Consider the following 19,493-nt stretch of genomic DNA (forward strand, 5'->3'; position numbering starts at 1 on the left):
ACATTTTGAACTTCAGTTTTTGTCCGTCAGTTAACATCGACGATGCGCGCACCCTGTCCCATCAACTTATAACGACACAATGAATACGTAGCACAATTTGTTAGTCAACTTATGCTGATTACAATCTAGAATATCGATATTTCCATGTGTGGACAATCACCTTAGTGGTCGATGGAATAAATGGTAAATAAACGATAATGACAAGTTAAAATTGAGGCGAGCAGACGGCGCCGTCTCCATGGTTACAACGGGACGCTAGCAGTTGCTATAGAACCGAATGAAGGTGTAAAATAAGGGTGGAATCCCTCATAGTGTGGTGCCACACCGTGCAAGGTTATACAACTTCTTCTAGCAATCAGTCAGAAGTTCAATTAATGAAATTAATATTGATTTGGAGGGCGATAGAGAACACGGTCTACAAAAATGTGTCCTTGTTATGTTTAGGTAACATAAGCTTTTGTGTAACTACCACATTATGTTTTTCCTGTCCTTGAAATAACTCGTGTGACGCATTTTGTTTATTACTAAGAAATCTATAAATGATTGACGCACTGATATAAATAAATATTTAGATACCTAAAATAATAAGGTACCTACCTTACCCTAATACGGAGAGAGTAAACACTGAGCTAATACATATGTACTTAGTTGTTATTTTCTAAATTTAATTTGACACTAAAAGAAACCGAAAGAATACTGATATTATTATTCCTATTTTCCACATATACAGTATGTACATATGTAGTGTGGTCCTTTTATAAAGATCAATGGAGGTATGCTACTAAAATGGCTAAAAGTTTTCAAAGTTAGCGTGTGGCTCGATTCGGAAAAGATTTAATAATAGTACTTAAATTTAGGATTGTTTAACGACTTTGATGGTATCAGTTAACGAAGCTCTGAAAAGTTAAGACTGCCACTTTAGGTACTTACGAGAGGAATAAAGCCATCAAAAACTGAATAAAATAAAAATATTTAACATCATGCCTTACATATCATAATGAATAGTGATTAATTATTTATTTTTTTAAAAACTTTCTTTATGGTACGATAGGTGCTTAAAGCATTCTTTACCAGACAAACTTCATTTCCCTTCCTAAGGGGAATCCCCTTACACTATCGACGAGACATAGGTAGCTTATGTTATCCTGTACTAAAGTTAACGGAAACTAACTACAAGGCACAATTTAATTCTTAAAATTAATTCCATTAAGGTAGTAAAACTAATAATACTATGAATTATACATTTATTAGGTATTCGTCGGGCACTTCGCATTGACGCTTCTTTTGCAGCCTTTCGGGCATGCGGCCACAGGAGACACCGGCACCACGCTCGCAAACCTTAGCTCCACATTGAGTCTTACACAACTGACTACCAAAGTAGTAGCATTCACTCCTAAAGCTGCAGGTATAGGGAACAAGTCTTCGCAAGCGATGGTAGACCCAAGCCGCTGACACTTCTGATTCCAATGCACGTAACCGTCCACAATACAAGGGTTTGGCACGCACACTGGTATGACGGTATTCTCAGGTAGGATCAGGTACTCCTTTTCTGCGCAGGGCCCTTTTCGAAAGGCGGCCCAGCACTTGTCGGTAACGGGGTGATAGAGATATGCTGGAATTTTAAGAAAATTTATTAGCTTAAGAATGGCATTCATTACCAATCATTATATAAAAAAAAAAAATTAGTCTATATATTTGGATCTTATAGCATCATAGATCAGGAATTAAAAATGGTTCAAATAAAAACGATTTATTTTATTATGTGCAAATGGCGATAGATGGATAAATTTTTAAAGTTAAATTGAGTTTTATTACCCGGCCTGCAGTCGCATATCCAATCATCTTTTTGATCCCCTGGGTAGTATAATTCTGTTTCAGGACACACCGTTGGCAAGAAAATTGGTTGTCTGTTCTGAAAAAGGGGAAAACACGTGTCATACTCGCCAGCAACGTCGATATCTACAATTACAATTTCTGCATATTTTTCTAGCGTCTATTTGCGAATACATCCTCGTAGCTTTTTTTAAGCCTAGGTAATATTAATATCATCATAATCATACTTCGACCACGTTCAGCTGTAGCTGTATAGCTTAATGATGGAACTGACCTTCTAATAGTGACAGATTACTAGCCCATCGCCTTTTCAAAAGACTGTCTGTGTCTACCCCGTAAGGAACAAATACGTGAATATATGTTTGTATGTTTTGATATTGTTCGTTTCGTTGTTCCTAAGAACAGTGATACAGGAATGGAAAGCAATAATGTAGATATAATATTGAAACAAAAACAACATCATAATAATATCATGGTAGGTACTCATTATAACTAATGGGTGTAAAAATATTTATATTGGGTTCCTAATGAGAGTACTTCATTAAAAGAAATTGCTATCACAAAGTATAATTTTTGTCCTATACTATTCAAGAAGTAATACTAAATTTATATGATACATTCTGTGAAATTGACCTATCCTAGAAATCCGAATAATATTGTGTGTAGTATCGGTACTGTATCGAAGATAGGTATGACAGATAAACATGCACAACATTACATTTAAACAGATTTCGAGCGAGCGAGGTCTATAAATCAACTTGGGGATTTTTTTTTATGTATGTTTGTAACACGATAACTTTCGAACCGTTGATCTAATTTAGATGAAATAGAATGTTTTATTTATTCTGTGTTGTAACAATTACAATTTGTAAAGTACAACAGTTCGCGAGACATCAAAATCGGTTTTAAAAGCAGTTTTTGAGATAAGTATATACGATTTGGTAAAATTTAAAGCAAGGTTTGTTCGTGGCGAACACTAGTAATTTCTAATAAATATTTCTTTTGATTTTTTTTTTATTTTAAGTATTAAGAAATAGTCTTCTTATTTTCATTGTTTCCGCTAGTAGGTAAGTATTTATATAAACGAAATCACCCAACCTTTACATTGTAGAGTCATAAGGTCGTGGTCACTGGCGCGAAGATAATTTTATCATTGTTTTTATTTTCGTCATTTGAAGTTAATTAGTATATTTTCCAGTAGCCGCCCAAAAAATTAGCATGTATGAACGCCCCCAGTCTTGAACCATCTCTATTCCAAATTTTAGGTTAGGTCAGATAGAAAAAAAATTTAACTAGATTTTGCTTACCACTTCGTTTTTTCTAAGTACCGAATACAATTTTAGGGTTTCCTGTGTTCCCTACATTTTTTTCAAAATTCTAAAATTTGCCATGTTAAGCGCGAATTTTATGCAGGTCGAATTAAAACGTAGGTACTTAATAGATACCTTCTTACCTACATACATTTTCCGAAACTAATTTGCCTACCAACCATAAAAGGCAACCTTGAATTCGAAAAATTATTCTGTAGGTAATCTTTTATAATAAAAACAAGATAAGTCATCCGTTACCTCTTTATTTTTTAAATTTTCGTCTTCCTCAACCTCTGGAAATCCAAATAATTCTGTTTTATTCTTAGCCTTGGTTAAGACGATTAACGCGCACACAACCGTAAAAATTCTACTTATATTAAACATTGTACACTTCACACTATTACTAACGTTGCAAATAATAACTTACAAGCGACCTTAAATGAAAATAATTGACGATAATATGTGACTAGAAAAAAACACAGTGAAACATTTTTGATTCAGAATGTGAGACGCGCGAATAAATGCACAGTTTGAGGCGAACTAGAGATGCTGAGACCAGCCGTGATCTTGTGCACATAAATAATGACCGCTCGACGTCATTCCACAAATCAAAACAAGTTTTGATAACAAAAACGTGACAAATACGAGTATTACCTACTCCCTGATGGTTCCAAACAAACGGAACGGTATTAGACATATAAATATATTCATATATGTATCTCCAACAATCAGTCAACAACAGTCATAAAAAAAGATTTTTACTCCTGAAAGTCTACTCTCTCTGTACCAAATTTCGACTCTACTTCGAAGTTTTTGAGTATACCCATATATCTACATGAGATATAAAAAAAAAATTCTGCCGTGTGGTCCCGGGCGTTTTTTTAATAATTTAGAATATACCCACTGCATCTCTTTAAATATTATGTCGTAAAGGTAACTAAGGAAACAGTCACGTTCATCTAGTGCAACTTTTACCATAATCCAATATGGGTTAGGCTCCGGAGTTGCTTCGGGAAAACAACTAACTTTTCCAATTTCCAGGATCATGGTCAAAGAGCTTTTGAGAATACCCCGGGCTCCTTTCCATAGTGGTGAGAATGTTAACCGGCTATAGGTACGCCAGGAGAAATTGTATAAAATAAAATCCGTGTAGTTCGCGGCACTTTAGAACAGGAAGACCACTCCATATCTTTCCCATGAATGTCGTAAAAGGCGACCAAGACTAATAAACTTGGGATTCTTCAGGTAGGCGATGGCCTAGCAACACTGTCATTATGTAGGTGTCAATGCTATTATGGTCTTTCAGTCTTTTCAAGACTGTTGGCTCTGTCTGCCTCGCAAGGTATATAAACTTGATTAAATGTATGTACCTATATAAAAAAATATCATAAAACAAAATATCTACTTTATTGTCAATTGAGTGTGAGCCTTATTCTTCAGCAGAGCTATGCTAACGGCCCGGACGGATTTTGAATAAAAACGTGCTTCTGCTTCCTCGTTTTCAGTGTGCTATAGAATCCATATTCATAATATATAAAAACAAAAACACTTAATTCAAGAAATCTCATAAACTCTGAGTCAATAAAGATGAAATTTTTCAGGACAAAGGATGTTTGGAAATTCCCTCTGGAACGGGTCCTTACTCCTAGTGAGTTACCGAAAAAATTGGATACCTAAACCTAGATTATTTAATATCATTTTTTATTTTTCCTGTAATATCTAAGAATTATAAGTATTTAGCCCGCAGCTTCGAATGACGCCACGCTTTAACGCCACTTACACAAAAAGCAACGAATTCAGCGCAAACTACAAAAGAATACAGGTTTTTCGCAAATCCTACGGGAGCTATACGTTTCCCGTGATGAAAAGTACCCTATGTCCTTCTCATAATTATATCTTAGGTACCTTACAAATTCACATACATACATACATATGGTCACGTCTATATCCCTTGCGGGGTAGACAGAGCCAATAGTCTTGAAAAGATCGAATGGCCACATTCAGCTATTTGGCTTAAGGATAGAATTGAGATTCAAATAGTGACAGGTTGCTAGCCCATCTCAGCCTATTTGTAAGCCTCCTTTTGTCGCGTCGCCGTTTACGACATCCATGGGAAAGAGATGGAGTGATCCTAGTCTTTTTTTTTTTGGTGCCGGGAACCACACACTACTAACGGCAAGTAAGGGATAGGGTTACAAACTTGGGATTCTTTCTTAGGCGATGAGCTAGCAACCTGTCACTATTTGAATCTCAATTCTATCATTAAGCCAAATAGCTGAACGTGGTCATTCAGTCTTTTCAAGACTGTTGGCTCTGTCTACCCAGCAAGGGATATAGACGTGACCATATATATGTATGTATGTTGAGTATTTCACGCGTCTGGTGAAATTGATTAAGACTTTCAAGCCCGCATTACACCGGATAAGGAAAAGTGCACAAATAAACAAAAGTGAAAAAACTAGCATGAAGTGTCTGTGCCCCAGATGGCCGCCACGACGCCACGTGAGACTATGTTTAGGCTGAAGATTCAGGCATCTGTTTATGCATTTTTATATATAGAATATTCGAACCCATAAAGTAAAAAAGCATTAAGTATTATAACTATTCTGTATATTCTTCTCTCTTCTGCTCTCATGAAATGATAATGCTAAATATTTTGAGTATTAATCCGGACTCTAGTATTAGTTCTACTCTGAGAAGTAAGGCAGTTGCGTCTTGCGATTTCTGAACGACAAGACTTTTTGAAGTGTAAGCATATGCTTTTAAAAAAAATAAAGAATATTGTTTACGTCAACTTGAATTTTTTTTTGTGGAATGTCAGAATGGGAGTGAAAACCGAAAAAACAATGTGAAAATAATATTTTTTTCACTGTATTAGTGGAAATTATCTGCGTAATGACATTGTAATTAGATTATCGACATGTTTACTAAAAAATCTCATCAAGATGTTAAAAAATCTACGGTCAAAATTCAAGATTCTAAGAAGGATTCTGCGACTCGTTTAAAACACTTAAAAATCGTATTAGGTGAGTTATTTAATTATATACTCATGTAATTATGCTCTATAAATAAGCTTTAAAGTCCTAAAGGTTTCATTTCCACACCTTGCTAAACCTAACGCTACATTTAGCACGACATGCTAATGGCTTGAGAATAACTGTACCTGATGTACTTACCAGTTACGACCTGCCTGTCAATTAGTTTATTGTAATAATGAATACTTGGAGGAGTCCTACTACTTAATATCATAACAATCTTAATGATCCCTTTCTATATTCTATAATTTAATTTTCTATTTCCTACATGGGTTTTCTGCTTGAATGGTACTGAAACTAGAACATAATATGAGCTTATTCTCTTTTATTCCTATAAAATGGACTGGTATTAAAACATAATTCACTAGGATTCTGACCCTAGTTTAGTTAAATAGAAGTATTAAATAAAATGGCTTTCTAAGACCATCTAAAATGGAAAATCTATTAGACTTGTGTACCAATTAACAAATAATGTAGTTTGGTGATATAGACATTTAACATTTTTATATTTTTAGAGCATTATGATGCTGATGAAGCCAAGGCATATTTTGAAGGGAACTTCAGTCATGTGTACTTTATATTGTATGATAACTTCATACAGGCTGAAAACAACTTGCGTCAGAGAGGTAAGTTTTATGATTGTATTTGCAATTTTTTTAACATGGAAATGAAAACTATTAAAACTTACAGGTTTTTTTTGTGTGTGTTAGTAGTACTTACGTATACTAAATTTGCATTCTCGAATAAGTTTGTGTAAATTTTAACATATAGATATTAATTTAGTGTTCTGATCTCATATTTTCAGTATTTATTTTATAACTTAATGGTATAGAAAGATATTCCCCTTTTCAAGTAGAAAAAATTATATGTTGAATAAAATTGTTTTTTTTAATATTGGCGTTTTTTTAATTATCAGTGTTGTTCATATATTTTTTTTGTTTTTGCGTCCAGAACTGTCATTCCATCTCGGTGAGTTGTAGTTTGAACTTTGCAAACAGTTTCCATGTAGTATGGAGCTTATTATCAATCTCAGATAATCTTATCATGCCACAAGCTTGTCCATTGTACCAGAGTGTTATCATGGATCACTGATTGTTATAGATTCACACATCTACATCACCTTGAAATATTGATCATGTTGAATTTGCTGTGTTAATATTTTTCTACATCTGAATTTGCATGTTTAATTTTTATGTTACTTGTCTTTAAAAAAATTGATTGTTTTTATTGTTTAACATTCAATTTATGAATTATTCAACTCATAACATAGACTTAATAACTAATAATATATTTTTTTTATTATAAAGAAAAGAAACAGTAACTTTCATCTTAATACAACGCCACATTTATTCATTGGGCGGATTTGAATAATCAAATCGTGCGTTTCATCATTTAACAAGTTTTGTTGGTTTTTATTGTTACTGCACTTTCATTACATTTTTCAGCAAATATCAAGACCTTTTTGTTTTTAGTGAAATATGTAAAATGCAATATAAAATAAAATCATTTTAATTGTCATACTGACTAACTTATTAGAATGCTACTTAACAATGGCTGGAGATGCAGACATTCTATAACAATGCTGATAACAGGAATGTGATCACCTCTAATAGATTTTTAATGGCCATACTTAAACATTATGTTAGCTTTGTTTTGAACTAACCTTCACTTGCCTTTAGTTTTGGATGCTTATTATCTATGTATTTCAGTGCACAAGGCTGGCAGAGAAGAATTAGAAGGAGCTTTATGCCTCTTAGAAAAAGTATTATGCCTCCTCCCTGAACTGATTGGGAAAAGATGGCAACTTCACTCTTTAACAAGGGTATTTTCAAAACTTCTCCATAGTTGGAATTCACAAAAGTTGCGAGCAGAGGCTATAAGGTATTGTTAATATCAATATCATTGTTAAATATTTACTTACATAAATACATATAATCATATCTTTATCCCTTGAACCCCAAGTTTATAAGCCTATACCTTAGTCACCTTTTACAACATTCATGGAAAAGGGACAGAGTGGTCCTATTCTTTTTTTTTATTGGTACTATATTCTACCACACAGCAATATCATTATTTATGCCCTTATAATCTTACTTATTTGGTAAAACTATTTTGCAGATACTTCCTTCTTTGGTATCAAGCACTAGGTGACAATGCGCCCCTTGAAGTGCATAAAATGTTTGCTTCACTTGTGCCCGGCCTACCTGAGCCAAACATCCTGCCGTCAGGTTCGCCTCCCAAGACCAAACAGTTTGAAGCTGCAGCAAACATTTCTCACGAATCCAACGAATTTAGCATGGAGGATATATTGCAGCACCCTAATTTTACTGCAACGTCAGACAATGCTAAGAAAATTGTTGTAGAACAGACACCATCTGGCATTATTGGGAAGATAGCAAATGTTTCGGCTTCCATATTCCATGATACAAACGCTTTAAATCCGGTCCAATCTGTCGAAATTCAACCACTATTGCCGGCGAGCGCCAACGAAAGAGCAGTAGAAAATGAAACCAAATATTTCTTTGAAATCCTACTAGACGGGATGGCGACGTCGGTAACGAAAATACACTGGAAGGATCGCTCGCACGCAAAGGCAATGAGATGTTTTGCATTTCTTCTAGAAAAATTCAAGCTGTATTATTTGCCTGTAATTTGTCCCCAGTTTAATTACAAAAATTCGCTATACAAGCCTAATCTTGGTAAGTTTTCTTGTGAGAATATCAAACATAATATAGTCCTTTACATTTCACATGTTTCATAGTAAATTTCTTTCCAGAACTACCAGTACAGCATAACATCTTAGAAGATGATTTTGTCCTATGCCGAGTGACTTTAATCAAGTGGGTGGCGAACTATGCCCACTTTATGAAGAAGCAGGGCAGTGATGGTGGACAACCGTCTTCTATGACCAGCACGGGCTCGCATCTTCCGCATTCGAACACCCCCACTCCGGCAACCTCGCTGCACCATGAAGAGGAAACCTCCTTCACTGTTGGACATCCCTCTGATTCAAGTAGAGCGTCGTCACATGATTCTGCTTCCAATACACCACATCCTAGTTTAGAATCAGGTAAATGATTATTTTCTTCTGTTTAGATTGTAACTATTCCATATTATAGTGATATAGTTTGCAGGTATAATTTTATATTGAGCGCTAGACAGACTAAGATGAAAACCTGTTCCATTGTGATTTGCATTCAGACAGTACCTAGTAGGACGAATTGCTGACTAACTTTATTTAATCTTTAGGTACAGGCGTATATGAAGAGTTAAGTTCGGAGCAGGTGGTCCGAGACGTGCTGTGTTGTTCTTCACGAGAACATGTGGACTTCACTATAGAGGTGCTGAGACAAGCTTTCCTGCTGCCGTTCTCCCACGCCGCCGCCACCAGACGCGTCATCGCGCTGTACAAAGACTGGATTCAGATGAATGTATGTAAATCGCTTTTCTGCCTCTTAGTTTAAAGTAAGTTTTTAAAAGTTGCTCATCGTGAGAAAACATAGGCTTCCCCATAGATGTCCTGGTCATGAGGACTTTACAAGTCTGCCAATATAGAAATTCACATTGTTGTTTAGTCAAAAAGGATAATTGTCATACATCTCCGCCAAAGTTGACGTTTTTAAAGGCAATATCAAATATAAAAATGTGTATTTAAAACCATGCAACAGGTGGCCGAGATTCCCCCCTTCCTAATGGAAAGCACGTATGAACAATCTGGGGAACCACTAGCGCCGCCGCGCCGCCTGCGCAACGACTCCTACCTCGGAGCCATAGGGCGGGACAACGTAATGGTGCGAGCTGGCTTACAGGTAGTTATCATCCTAATGTTCGTACACGTTCCGTCCGTCCTAAGGAGGTGGCAATAGTCCCTTGGAAATGGACAATGCAGGCTACATACAAAAAACAAGTTCACATCCCTTAGTCCCTTTTTTACTCACACCCGCGACGCTGTACCCCGCGAGTGAGAACTCATTAAAGCGACCGTACTAAGAGTACCTACCTAATCTAGTCTTGTATCTACCTAAAGTTTTAAAGAAATTTAGCAAAATGTTCACTTCGCAAAATGAGGTAAAAATTAGATAGGCATCCATTATTAGAGTGGTCTAGCTTGTTTACAATAAATATACGAGGAGTATTTTAATCGAAGGATATATAATATAGTTTTCTTATGACAAATGATGAAGTTTCATGAAGATACGATAATAAAATTTTATTGTTAGGATTCCAAAATCTGCATATCCTACTTTCCAAAAACAACTGTTCAAATGTTTGAGACTAGTGTTTGAGTAACATTGGAAACTGTTTGCGTAGGTGATTTAGTATAACCATAAGTGAATGCAAATACGAGTATGTTTCGTTGAACTTGTTATAATATATACATAACCAATTTAATACTATTATGGCTATGATGATTCACATTGTTTTGATAAAATACTGCATTATTTACTAGGTTTTATTATTATCCCCAATATATTAAAAGGCCCCATATATATTAAAAGGAAAATGTGATTGACTGATCTTACTTCGTCTTACAAACTTGGGATTCTTTTTAGACGATGGGCTAGCAACCTGTCACTATCTGAATCTCAATTCTATCACTAAGCCAAATAGCTGAACGTGTCCATTCAGTCTTTTCAAGACTGTTGGCTCTGTCTACCCCACAAGGGATATAGACGTGACCATATATATGTATGTATGATCTTTTAATGCACAGTGAAAACTAGTAAAATTATTTTTAGCAAGCTCTCCAAACAAGGAACTAATATTCTCACGATCCTCTGTATAGTTTTTATATATATAATTTTCAAATAAAAACAGTATATGCATAATTTAAAACTTAAATTAAAAAATCTAACTACGAATGGTCATCCCAAATATAAATATAGTCAACAACTGAATAATATAATTTATTCTTTATCCAGAACTACACTTAAAGAGTTGCAAACATACAAATTATAGTAAAGGCGACAGAATATTTTGTCATATTTTTAAGAAAACTTGTTTTTTGTTACTAATAGAATGATAATTAAGACGAGATCTCTTAACTTAGCAAATATTTCCTCCACAGAATGTTCTCCAAATCTTCATGACGCAGGCGGCGAACGTGTTCCTAGCGTGTCCGTCGCCAGTGGCGCCGCCTGGAGCGCTCAGTCAACAACAGCTGCTAGAAGAACAAACCGACACCTGCAAGAGAGTACTCAACATATACCGATACATGGTCATGCACGTGGCTATGGACGCTAATTCTTGGTAAGTTGGGAAAGGTATTTCGAAGAGAGCACCTTCAATATGTTCCAAGCGTGTATGTCGACAGTGTCGCCGCCTGGAGTGCTCAGCCAGCAACACCTGCTATGTATATGGCTATGGACGCTAATTCTTGCTGAGTTTGAGAAGGTTTCTTCATCATAAACAAGACCTTTTTCATACGAATGCCAGTTCGCAATACAGTAAGATATTTTCTTTTTCTTGCATTTTACTACATAGACGTGCAAAGCCGAGATGGGATGCTAGCGCTAATGGAATATATGTCAAAAGCATTTAAAAATTTACTCCATAAATTAAACAAACTGTTTACACAAAAGATTTCTTGTCAAATTAATCACTACTGCATACAGAATATTAATATGGGATAGATAATATTTTAAAACGAATTTTACATTTATTTACAGGGAACAACTTTTGTTGGTGCTTCTCCAAATCACATCACTCGTGCTGACCAAAGTTTTACCCAAACGGAAGCAGGAATCATTAGGTAATGTCTCATATTTTTCATCTTCTTCCAAACGACCACACACGTTTCTGATTATTTATTATAGTCCCCATTGGATGTTAAGTGATCTAATTGGTTAATTTCAGCTTTTTAAGCTAAATAGATTGTGGTTTAAATAAAGAGTTGTTGTTAGTTTATATCAGAACTATAAAGGTTTTATATTCTATCCTCGTGGCGTTTGCCCCTATCTGATTATAAATTTAATGTTGTAGTTGACTATGGGAGTCAGACAAGTTTTACTTTATATTCTCTAAATCAATGTCTATTTTTCACTTTCGTTCTCTTGTCACAGGTGGTTTCCTAGCACCAGCGTTGTTCCAAACACTAATAGTGACTTGGATCAAGGCCAACCTGAACGTGGCCGTGAAACCTGAGCTGTGGCAGAACTTCATGGAGCTGCTGTCGAGGCTCACGCATTGGGAGGACCTCATCAAGGAGTGGGCGGTGAGGAATGGTTTAACCTTCATCTCTAAAAGAAGGGTATCTATGTTAATGTAACAGTGAATACTAAGCTGTGGCCGAATTTTATGGAACTACTAACGAGACTTACGCTCTGGAAAGAATTTATTAATAAATGTATGTTAACAACTTATTTATCATTCCAAATGGGAGATCTAAATTAGTCATAATGAAATCTCTTCATGCAAGCTCGTCGGTTCGGATACTCATGACCTGACATCTCTGATTTTATCAAGGTACTCGTATGTTAGACATTTGAAGCGTACGATGCGTGGAATGAACCCTAATTTCTCTGTTATGGGTTTCAGAAAACAATGGAGACGCTGACCCGCGTGCTGGCGCGGCACGTGTACTCGCTGGAGTTGTCGGAGAGCGCGGAGCGGGGGCGGGCCCGCCGCGGAGCGCCGCTCGCCGCGCCCGCGCCGGTGCCCCGCCCCGCCGCGCACCGCCCGCCGCCCTCCGCTGACACGCGCACGCCTGGTATGACGTCACACATCTCTCTCTTATCTTCACGGGGTACACTGTCCCACTACCCACGGCTCTACTAACGTTCCAGTTGTAGTCGCCGGCCATGGTTCATGGCCATCATTATCTTTTCTTGACTGCCTTCAAAATATCTGTAGTGTCCCTTAAATTCTACTACTGACTACAGTGTCTGTAGGAAGTATAGTCGCAAAGTTAATTTCACTACAGAAGACAGAAGGAGAAAAAAGGCCAGAAATAATCAAATTCAAAGTACTACGAGTATATAATATATAGAATATTTGGCAATAAAAAACAATCTGATATATTATCCTTACTAACAAACCATGGCAACCGCTGCTATGGCGTATAAAGTAGGTACAGTGTCATTCAAACTGTCTCTCTCACCTTTGCGTTTCCCCACAATCACTTCTAAGCTTAAAATCCCGCTTTTCGATAATTGCTTCTTCTCTGTTAATTATGCTACTATACACTAAAAACGTGTTATATTTTGGTAAAATTATTACACTGCAATACAAATCCTTAACCCAATATTTCATCATAATTACTGTTACCCAGGTAAATCCCCGAAAGTGAGCCACGAGTCGCACCCGCGCAAGGAGACTCACTCGCGGCGTCAGCTGACGCGCTGTCGCAGTGACCCGCACATCGCCAAACATGCGCTCGCGCAACTTACTACTGGTCAGTATGTCTTTACTTAATTAAACTTTATATATATGAACAATAGGTGAAAATATGTCAACTCAGTCTTTTAAATGGATTATAAGTTTATATAGTACTGAGATAACAAAGAGATCCTATACTTTGTGGATTGTAAATATTTAGTTGCTTCTACTATATTCAAGTTTATTTAATAATGTTTCATTGTTACAGAACATACCAAAGAACCACATATAAATAGCAAGGCTAGGAGGTGGTACTCACTTGATTCACTGAGGCAGTCTTCTAGTCATGACGAGAGGGATTCGGCCAGTGGTAAGTATTCAGTTTCAATTCAATTCATAGTATTTAAAGGTTCATTGTGTCCTTATCGCCTTGATTAAGATTTAAGTAAAATGTTTCCTTCGAAGAAAATCGATCGATATCGACTAGAACGTGAAACAAACATACATACGGTGTTTGCTTGTTTGTTCTTGTGTTTGTTATTGGGAACTATATTTTCTATCACCAAAATTTATATTTGTCATCAAGTTGTATCACCTAATAAATAGATCTATCGCCACGAAATATTTTCGTTCTCAGATAAACAAAAATTGTTCCCAGGTATGAATTATCAAATTAATGTTAATATATGTGTAAAATAAGAGATCGATAACCAATAAAATTATATTGAATTACATGAATATAAACTTCGTTCTTATAATAATAGTTTTGTTACTTAAATAATAGCTCTGTGCTCAGAATGGTAGATCTGTCACCAAATAAATCGATTATCGATCCCTGACTGCGACTCCTTTTTATTTGATATTTTGTCACCAATACAGTAGTAACATTTTATTTCGTTCAGATATTAAATTAATAGTATTCGTTACCAATTTAATACATCAATTTATAATTTTAATGAAAAAATGATCAAAGGGGCGGAGACAAATTGGCGCGCTTTAAAAATTGACCAATCCGGCCTCAACGATGGGTAGTAGTTAACTATTGATTATTTTAACTTTAATTAAGTGTTTTATCTACTATTCTGCTAGCCATAAGCCAGCTATTTTAAACCAGCGCTGATTGTTCAGTGGTTATTATTTTTAAGAATAAATATTGATTATTTTAACTTTAATTAAGTGTTTTATCTACTATTCTGCTAGCCATAAGCCAGCTATTTTAAACCAGCGCTGATTGTTCAGTGGTAATTATTTTCAACAATAAATATTGATTATTTTAACTTTAATTGTTTTATTTACTACTCTGCTAAAAATTTTATTTAAATATAATTTGTACTACCAGTGGAAATTTAGAACCTTGGGAGTCTAGTTAAGTAGCAGAATCTTTTGGTTGAAACGATGATGACAACCCTAATTTTTTATTTGAACTTAATGCAATTTTCTAGTAACATAATATGATTTATTGGTGATCTCTTTAAATTAGTTTGCTTAAATACTTATTAGGACACACCTATTATAATACATACAAAAACATTTATTTGGTACTAGACCTTATATCTCAGGATTTTAGGTGATTTATTGTGGAACTGATTTTGCATTGTTTGGTGACTACATTTTGGTGACAGATCTACTATGTTGAGGACAAACCCTATTATTTAAGAAACACAAAACTAATTAAATTGGTGATAGCTTAAATGATACCCTTTGTTATTTACAAATAGCATACAAACATATCTAGACCACAGTACATTATGATTATCATCCTATAGGATCGCGTTCTCCATCGCCCGCGCCCTCTAGCGGCGTGGAGAGCAGTTCCATAAAGGATTCGCCGTTGCAAATAGATCTGGCGTCAGATGGTGGAAATGTTGGTAAGTGGAGATAAATAAAAAATTAATGAATAAGATTCATACGTATTTATTTAATATTTTATGATAAATAGTTTTTTATGTATTTTAACTATTTGTGTGAGGTCTATTAGGAAAAAGCATATTATCCATATAGCCCAGGACTTTGGGAATAATGGAATGGGAGGTCAAAGAAAAATTATATATTTAAGTACATTGAGGAAAAAAATACAACTAGAACTTAGACTGAAAAAAACATTGTACAAGGGTACTACTTATTTCCAAAGAAATTTCTTTCATGTATCTTGATGATGATGCATAAAAAATGATAACTGTGGATTTAGCGAAATGTGGCTATTGAAAAGATACACGTCACTGCCTACCAGGCAGCCTACTTTGCTGGTAATATGTATATCAACAGCAAAGTGATTGGACCAATTGTGTTTTCAAAAATACTTTCTTTCACAACACTATTATAATACATACTATCATCAAGCCAAAAAAGCTGAACGCCTATCAGACTTTTCAAGACTGTTGGCTTTGTCAACCCCGCAAAGGATATACACGTGACTATATGTATGTATTATAATACATTCGCGTCCTTGTTACACAGAATGGTCCGAACAGGAGTCGTTGGGTTTGTCAAGAGGCGGGGGCGTGGGGAGTGGTGGGGCGGGAGTGGGCGTGGCTTTAGGCGGGACGGCGCGTGGTTGGCTGCCGGACGTGGCGGCCATATTGTGGCGACGAATGCTGGCCGCGCTAGGAGACCCTAACGCGTTGAAAGACCCCAATGCGCATGCGCACCTATACGACTATCTTATACATCTCAACAGTACGCTGCTTAAGGTAAGAGACTTTTATTTATTTACCAATACATGAACACAGTAAACATAATAATATAGGAATGATAACTCTAATGCGCATGCGCACCTGTACAACTATCTCATACATCTCAACAGTATGCTGCTCGAGGTAAGAGACTTTTATTTATTTACCACTACATAGACACAGTAAACATATAGGAATGATAAACGTTAGAAACAGTAGTAGGTACATACGTTCCGTTCATGTGACAGACGTGTACTCGACAATATTGTTCATATACATCAACAAAAACATAAATAATATAAAAGAGAATATTGACTGATATAATAGCAAAACGCTATGTCTAGATATTTGAAATATGGCATATTGGTTTCGTTTCCCAGAGGTGCACTAAGAGGGGATTTCCCGAAATTAATGCTTAAGCTATTTACTATTGAAATATAGAATCCTTTATTCTCCTCCTACAACATCAACAAGATGAGATTGAGTGATCTTACTTTTATTTGGTGGCTTAGAAATTATAAATACGAGTACATACAATCACGTCTTTATCCCATACGAGGTAAAAATTAATTTCGAAAAGGCTAAACGTGGCCCTCCAGGCCGGCAGCTGTTTGGCTTTATGATGGAATTATGAAATGTATGATCGAAAGTAATAAATAAAACAAAAACTACACACGTACTAACCTTCGTACATATAAAATTTTTAATTAAAAAGTTCATTGAAACAAGATGTTTTAATCAGTTGCCGAACATAATCGATTATGAAAACAAAATCCAATACAGCCATTCAATACGCGTTAGTTCAATAAACGCCTACGTAACATGTCACTGGCATCTGCTAATGTTTATCGCAAATATGACACGTTAGAGTAACTTATCGCCGATATCTTAGAGCAGATGGCCGATACTGACACATCTGTACAATCGATTGTTTAAAAACACAATTTTTTAATAATAGAAACGCGTAGATACTGGTGCGGTCAAGTTTTGTGTATGGTGTTACTGAGAGTGTGCGCTGCGCTGTCTAACTCAAAGGTCTTTAAGGACTGCCAATGCGAAAGAAGAGCAGGAAAAAGAAGGCTTCTGAGGAGGCTGCGGAAGAAAAATGAGGTTATGATATGTCAGTTTTGGTGAGATAAGAAATGAGATGATAAACAAAGAAAATAACAATTTGTATGAAACAACATTAATTGTAATTTATTTTACGTTCTTTTTCTGCTTATATAAGCAGAACCGTAGGTAAAGTTGGTGAGGAAATATTTCTTACTGGCGGCCCGCCACAGCTACTTTTATAACACTCGCAGATGTATAAATGTATGTATGTGATGTGTAAATGTACCTTTTAAACGGTTAAAAATTTTTCATTTTAGATAAAATTTAGTCTATTATCTTCAAACAAATACTACGCAAGCAAGAGTCATAATATCTCCTAATATGTTCCAGTATATAATAATTGAATTAGAGATTCGTTTCGTTTCATTCATAACTCGTTATTACAACGTTCCTACATAATGTTTACCTGTTAAACTTAAGCAATATGACATCATTACAATTTGCTCCTCAAAGGAAAATTCAGTTTGAGTTTTGCCGCGTAGAAAAAAATAGAAAGAAAAGTAGGTAAATCGCGTTTGATATCGCAAAGAGTACTCGTAAAATGTATGTAGATATTTAACAGTTCTCAACAGAACAAAAAACAATAAAAAGTATTATCGCGCAGTGTAACTAATGTGCGTGGAAATAACATGTTTAATATAGTTCTTAGTGGCAACGGCAGTATCAGAGAGAAATATTTCAATAATGATTGTACGGAGCGAGAGGCAAGTTTAGATTTTTTTGAACAATTGTTTTTATGATACAAATTGGCGCCGCTGTGAATTTTGTGTTCTGCGACCAGCGGCCACTATAAATATAAAAATTTATAACTGACTTTTGCATTGTGTAAAAAAGTATTTAATTTTGTCACACTGATGTCTTGTTTTGTTAAGAGGGAAGAGGGTTATAAATCAATATTTAAAAGTTTAGTACTGTTAATTTGTTTTCTATAGTAAAGCTAAAAATTACCGTATTCTCTATTTAAGTACCTACTAAATGTTAAATTTGATGATTCTTTTTTTAATGTGACTATTTTTTAGGGTTTGGTTGTGAGATCACCTTTATACGCAATAACTTTACACCAAAGATACAAAATGTTTATTAACTTTAAAAATTTGAATTTGAATGTAGTACTTATACATCACAAACTAAGTCTTTACAATGAAAAACAAGTAAAATTACTAAAAATGATATTATCTATAGAAAAATAAATTGTATAAATCAACAATTTTATAAATTTTACACACAGTGTTAACATAAACCTTAACATTTATAGTGCACACCAATGGCATGATGTTTGTTTACAGATCAGCGCGAACCAGACTCTGAACGGCAACACCGAGATCCACGTGCCCTTCAACTTGGTGGCGGGATGGTGTCTCGAAGCCGAGGCGCTGCCGCCCTCGCACAGGTTAATTAAGTTTCTTACGTCGGGTACTCTTGACCTTACTTGCCAGATTGCTTTTAAAAAAGAGTTATTGACACGTATATTGTTTTAAACGCAGCAATATCGCCGATAACTGAACATAAAACTGTGATTAAATTTGGTTACGTTATAAGGGTTGACAAACATATTTAGACCCCCAGATCGTAGACGGACCCAACGAGGGAGGATCAACCGTGACGCCTTGAATGATCAATAGTCTTAATAACATACTGTTCCGCCTCTTCGAATGTCCTGAGTACTAGCAATAATTATGGCTGCCTGTTCTAAGTGTGCTCTTTTATATTCAATGTCATGTTCAGCGAACCCCGACACAAGCTTTTCATACTTAAGCCCATGACATTTTGCGTCATTTTTGACTTTATATTTTTGTTACAGGGCGGGCAAGCTGTTGGCACTGCGGCTGCTGTGCGAGTCGACGCAGGCCCAGGGCCCGGGCGCGCCCGCCGCCTGCTCGACGCCGCATCTAGCGCATCTGCAGCTCTACCAGCGCGCGCTACACCACGGTACATTGTTTGATTCTCAGTGCGCTCAATATTATACGAGTAGAGTGCGTGAACCTTTTTTTTTTTTTTTTTTACGTGTGGAAAGACCTTCGTCTACCCGGCCGGCTACGGGAAGCCGGACGGGTTATGTGGGGCTTGAACCCACTAAAACCACACGGTGCCATCGCCTACCGCTTCGTTGTCAGGAGTGTGAGCTGCCCTCGCTCATATTCCTGACGCGGCGGCCGCTTCCACGGCGGCCTCGGCTCGGCCGCTCTCCACGGAGCGGCCAGCGGGGTGACCCG

The 19,493-nt window shown here is 36.1% G+C and overlaps 2 protein-coding genes across 3 annotated transcripts in view; one reads left to right on the plus strand and one right to left on the minus strand.

Moving 5' to 3' along the window:
- Positions 1-1,227: 1,227 nt before the first annotated feature.
- LOC106136193 (uncharacterized) lies at positions 1,228-3,723 on the minus strand. The gene is made up of 3 exons (XM_013336662.2): positions 3,402-3,723; positions 1,816-1,912; positions 1,228-1,612 (listed from the first exon to the last, which is right to left on the minus strand). Exons 1-3 carry the CDS (start codon positions 3,525-3,527, stop codon positions 1,248-1,250), a joined length of 588 nt encoding a protein of 195 aa, XP_013192116.2. The 5' UTR covers positions 3,528-3,723; the 3' UTR covers positions 1,228-1,247.
- Positions 3,724-5,960: 2,237 nt separating this feature from the next.
- The window catches only part of LOC106136170 (probable Rho GTPase-activating protein CG5521), a 29,010-nt gene continuing 15,477 nt past the window's right edge, over positions 5,961-19,493 (plus strand). The window contains exons 1-18 of one of the 2 annotated variants that reach the window (XM_013336632.2): positions 5,961-6,169; positions 6,694-6,804; positions 7,130-7,147; positions 7,888-8,059; positions 8,297-8,877; positions 8,955-9,248; positions 9,428-9,609; positions 9,847-9,987; positions 11,247-11,428; positions 11,848-11,930; positions 12,241-12,392; positions 12,716-12,887; positions 13,449-13,571; positions 13,764-13,865; positions 15,262-15,363; positions 15,953-16,185; positions 18,567-18,670; positions 19,082-19,209. In XM_013336632.2, coding sequence (XP_013192086.2) covers positions 6,064-6,169; positions 6,694-6,804; positions 7,130-7,147; positions 7,888-8,059; positions 8,297-8,877; positions 8,955-9,248; positions 9,428-9,609; positions 9,847-9,987; positions 11,247-11,428; positions 11,848-11,930; positions 12,241-12,392; positions 12,716-12,887; positions 13,449-13,571; positions 13,764-13,865; positions 15,262-15,363; positions 15,953-16,185; positions 18,567-18,670; positions 19,082-19,209 — 2,986 coding nt within the window. In that variant the 5' untranslated portion in view covers positions 5,961-6,063. The remainder of the gene's footprint in view (positions 6,170-6,693; positions 6,805-7,129; positions 7,148-7,887; positions 8,060-8,296; positions 8,878-8,954; positions 9,249-9,427; positions 9,610-9,846; positions 9,988-11,246; positions 11,429-11,847; positions 11,931-12,240; positions 12,393-12,715; positions 12,888-13,448; positions 13,572-13,763; positions 13,866-15,261; positions 15,364-15,952; positions 16,186-18,566; positions 18,671-19,081; positions 19,210-19,493) is intronic. The other variant, XM_060949038.1, reaches the window with a different exon arrangement.

The sequence above is a fragment of the Amyelois transitella genome, chromosome 18, assembly GCF_032362555.1.
Source record: "Amyelois transitella isolate CPQ chromosome 18, ilAmyTran1.1, whole genome shotgun sequence".
Taxonomy (NCBI): domain Eukaryota; kingdom Metazoa; phylum Arthropoda; class Insecta; order Lepidoptera; family Pyralidae; genus Amyelois; species Amyelois transitella.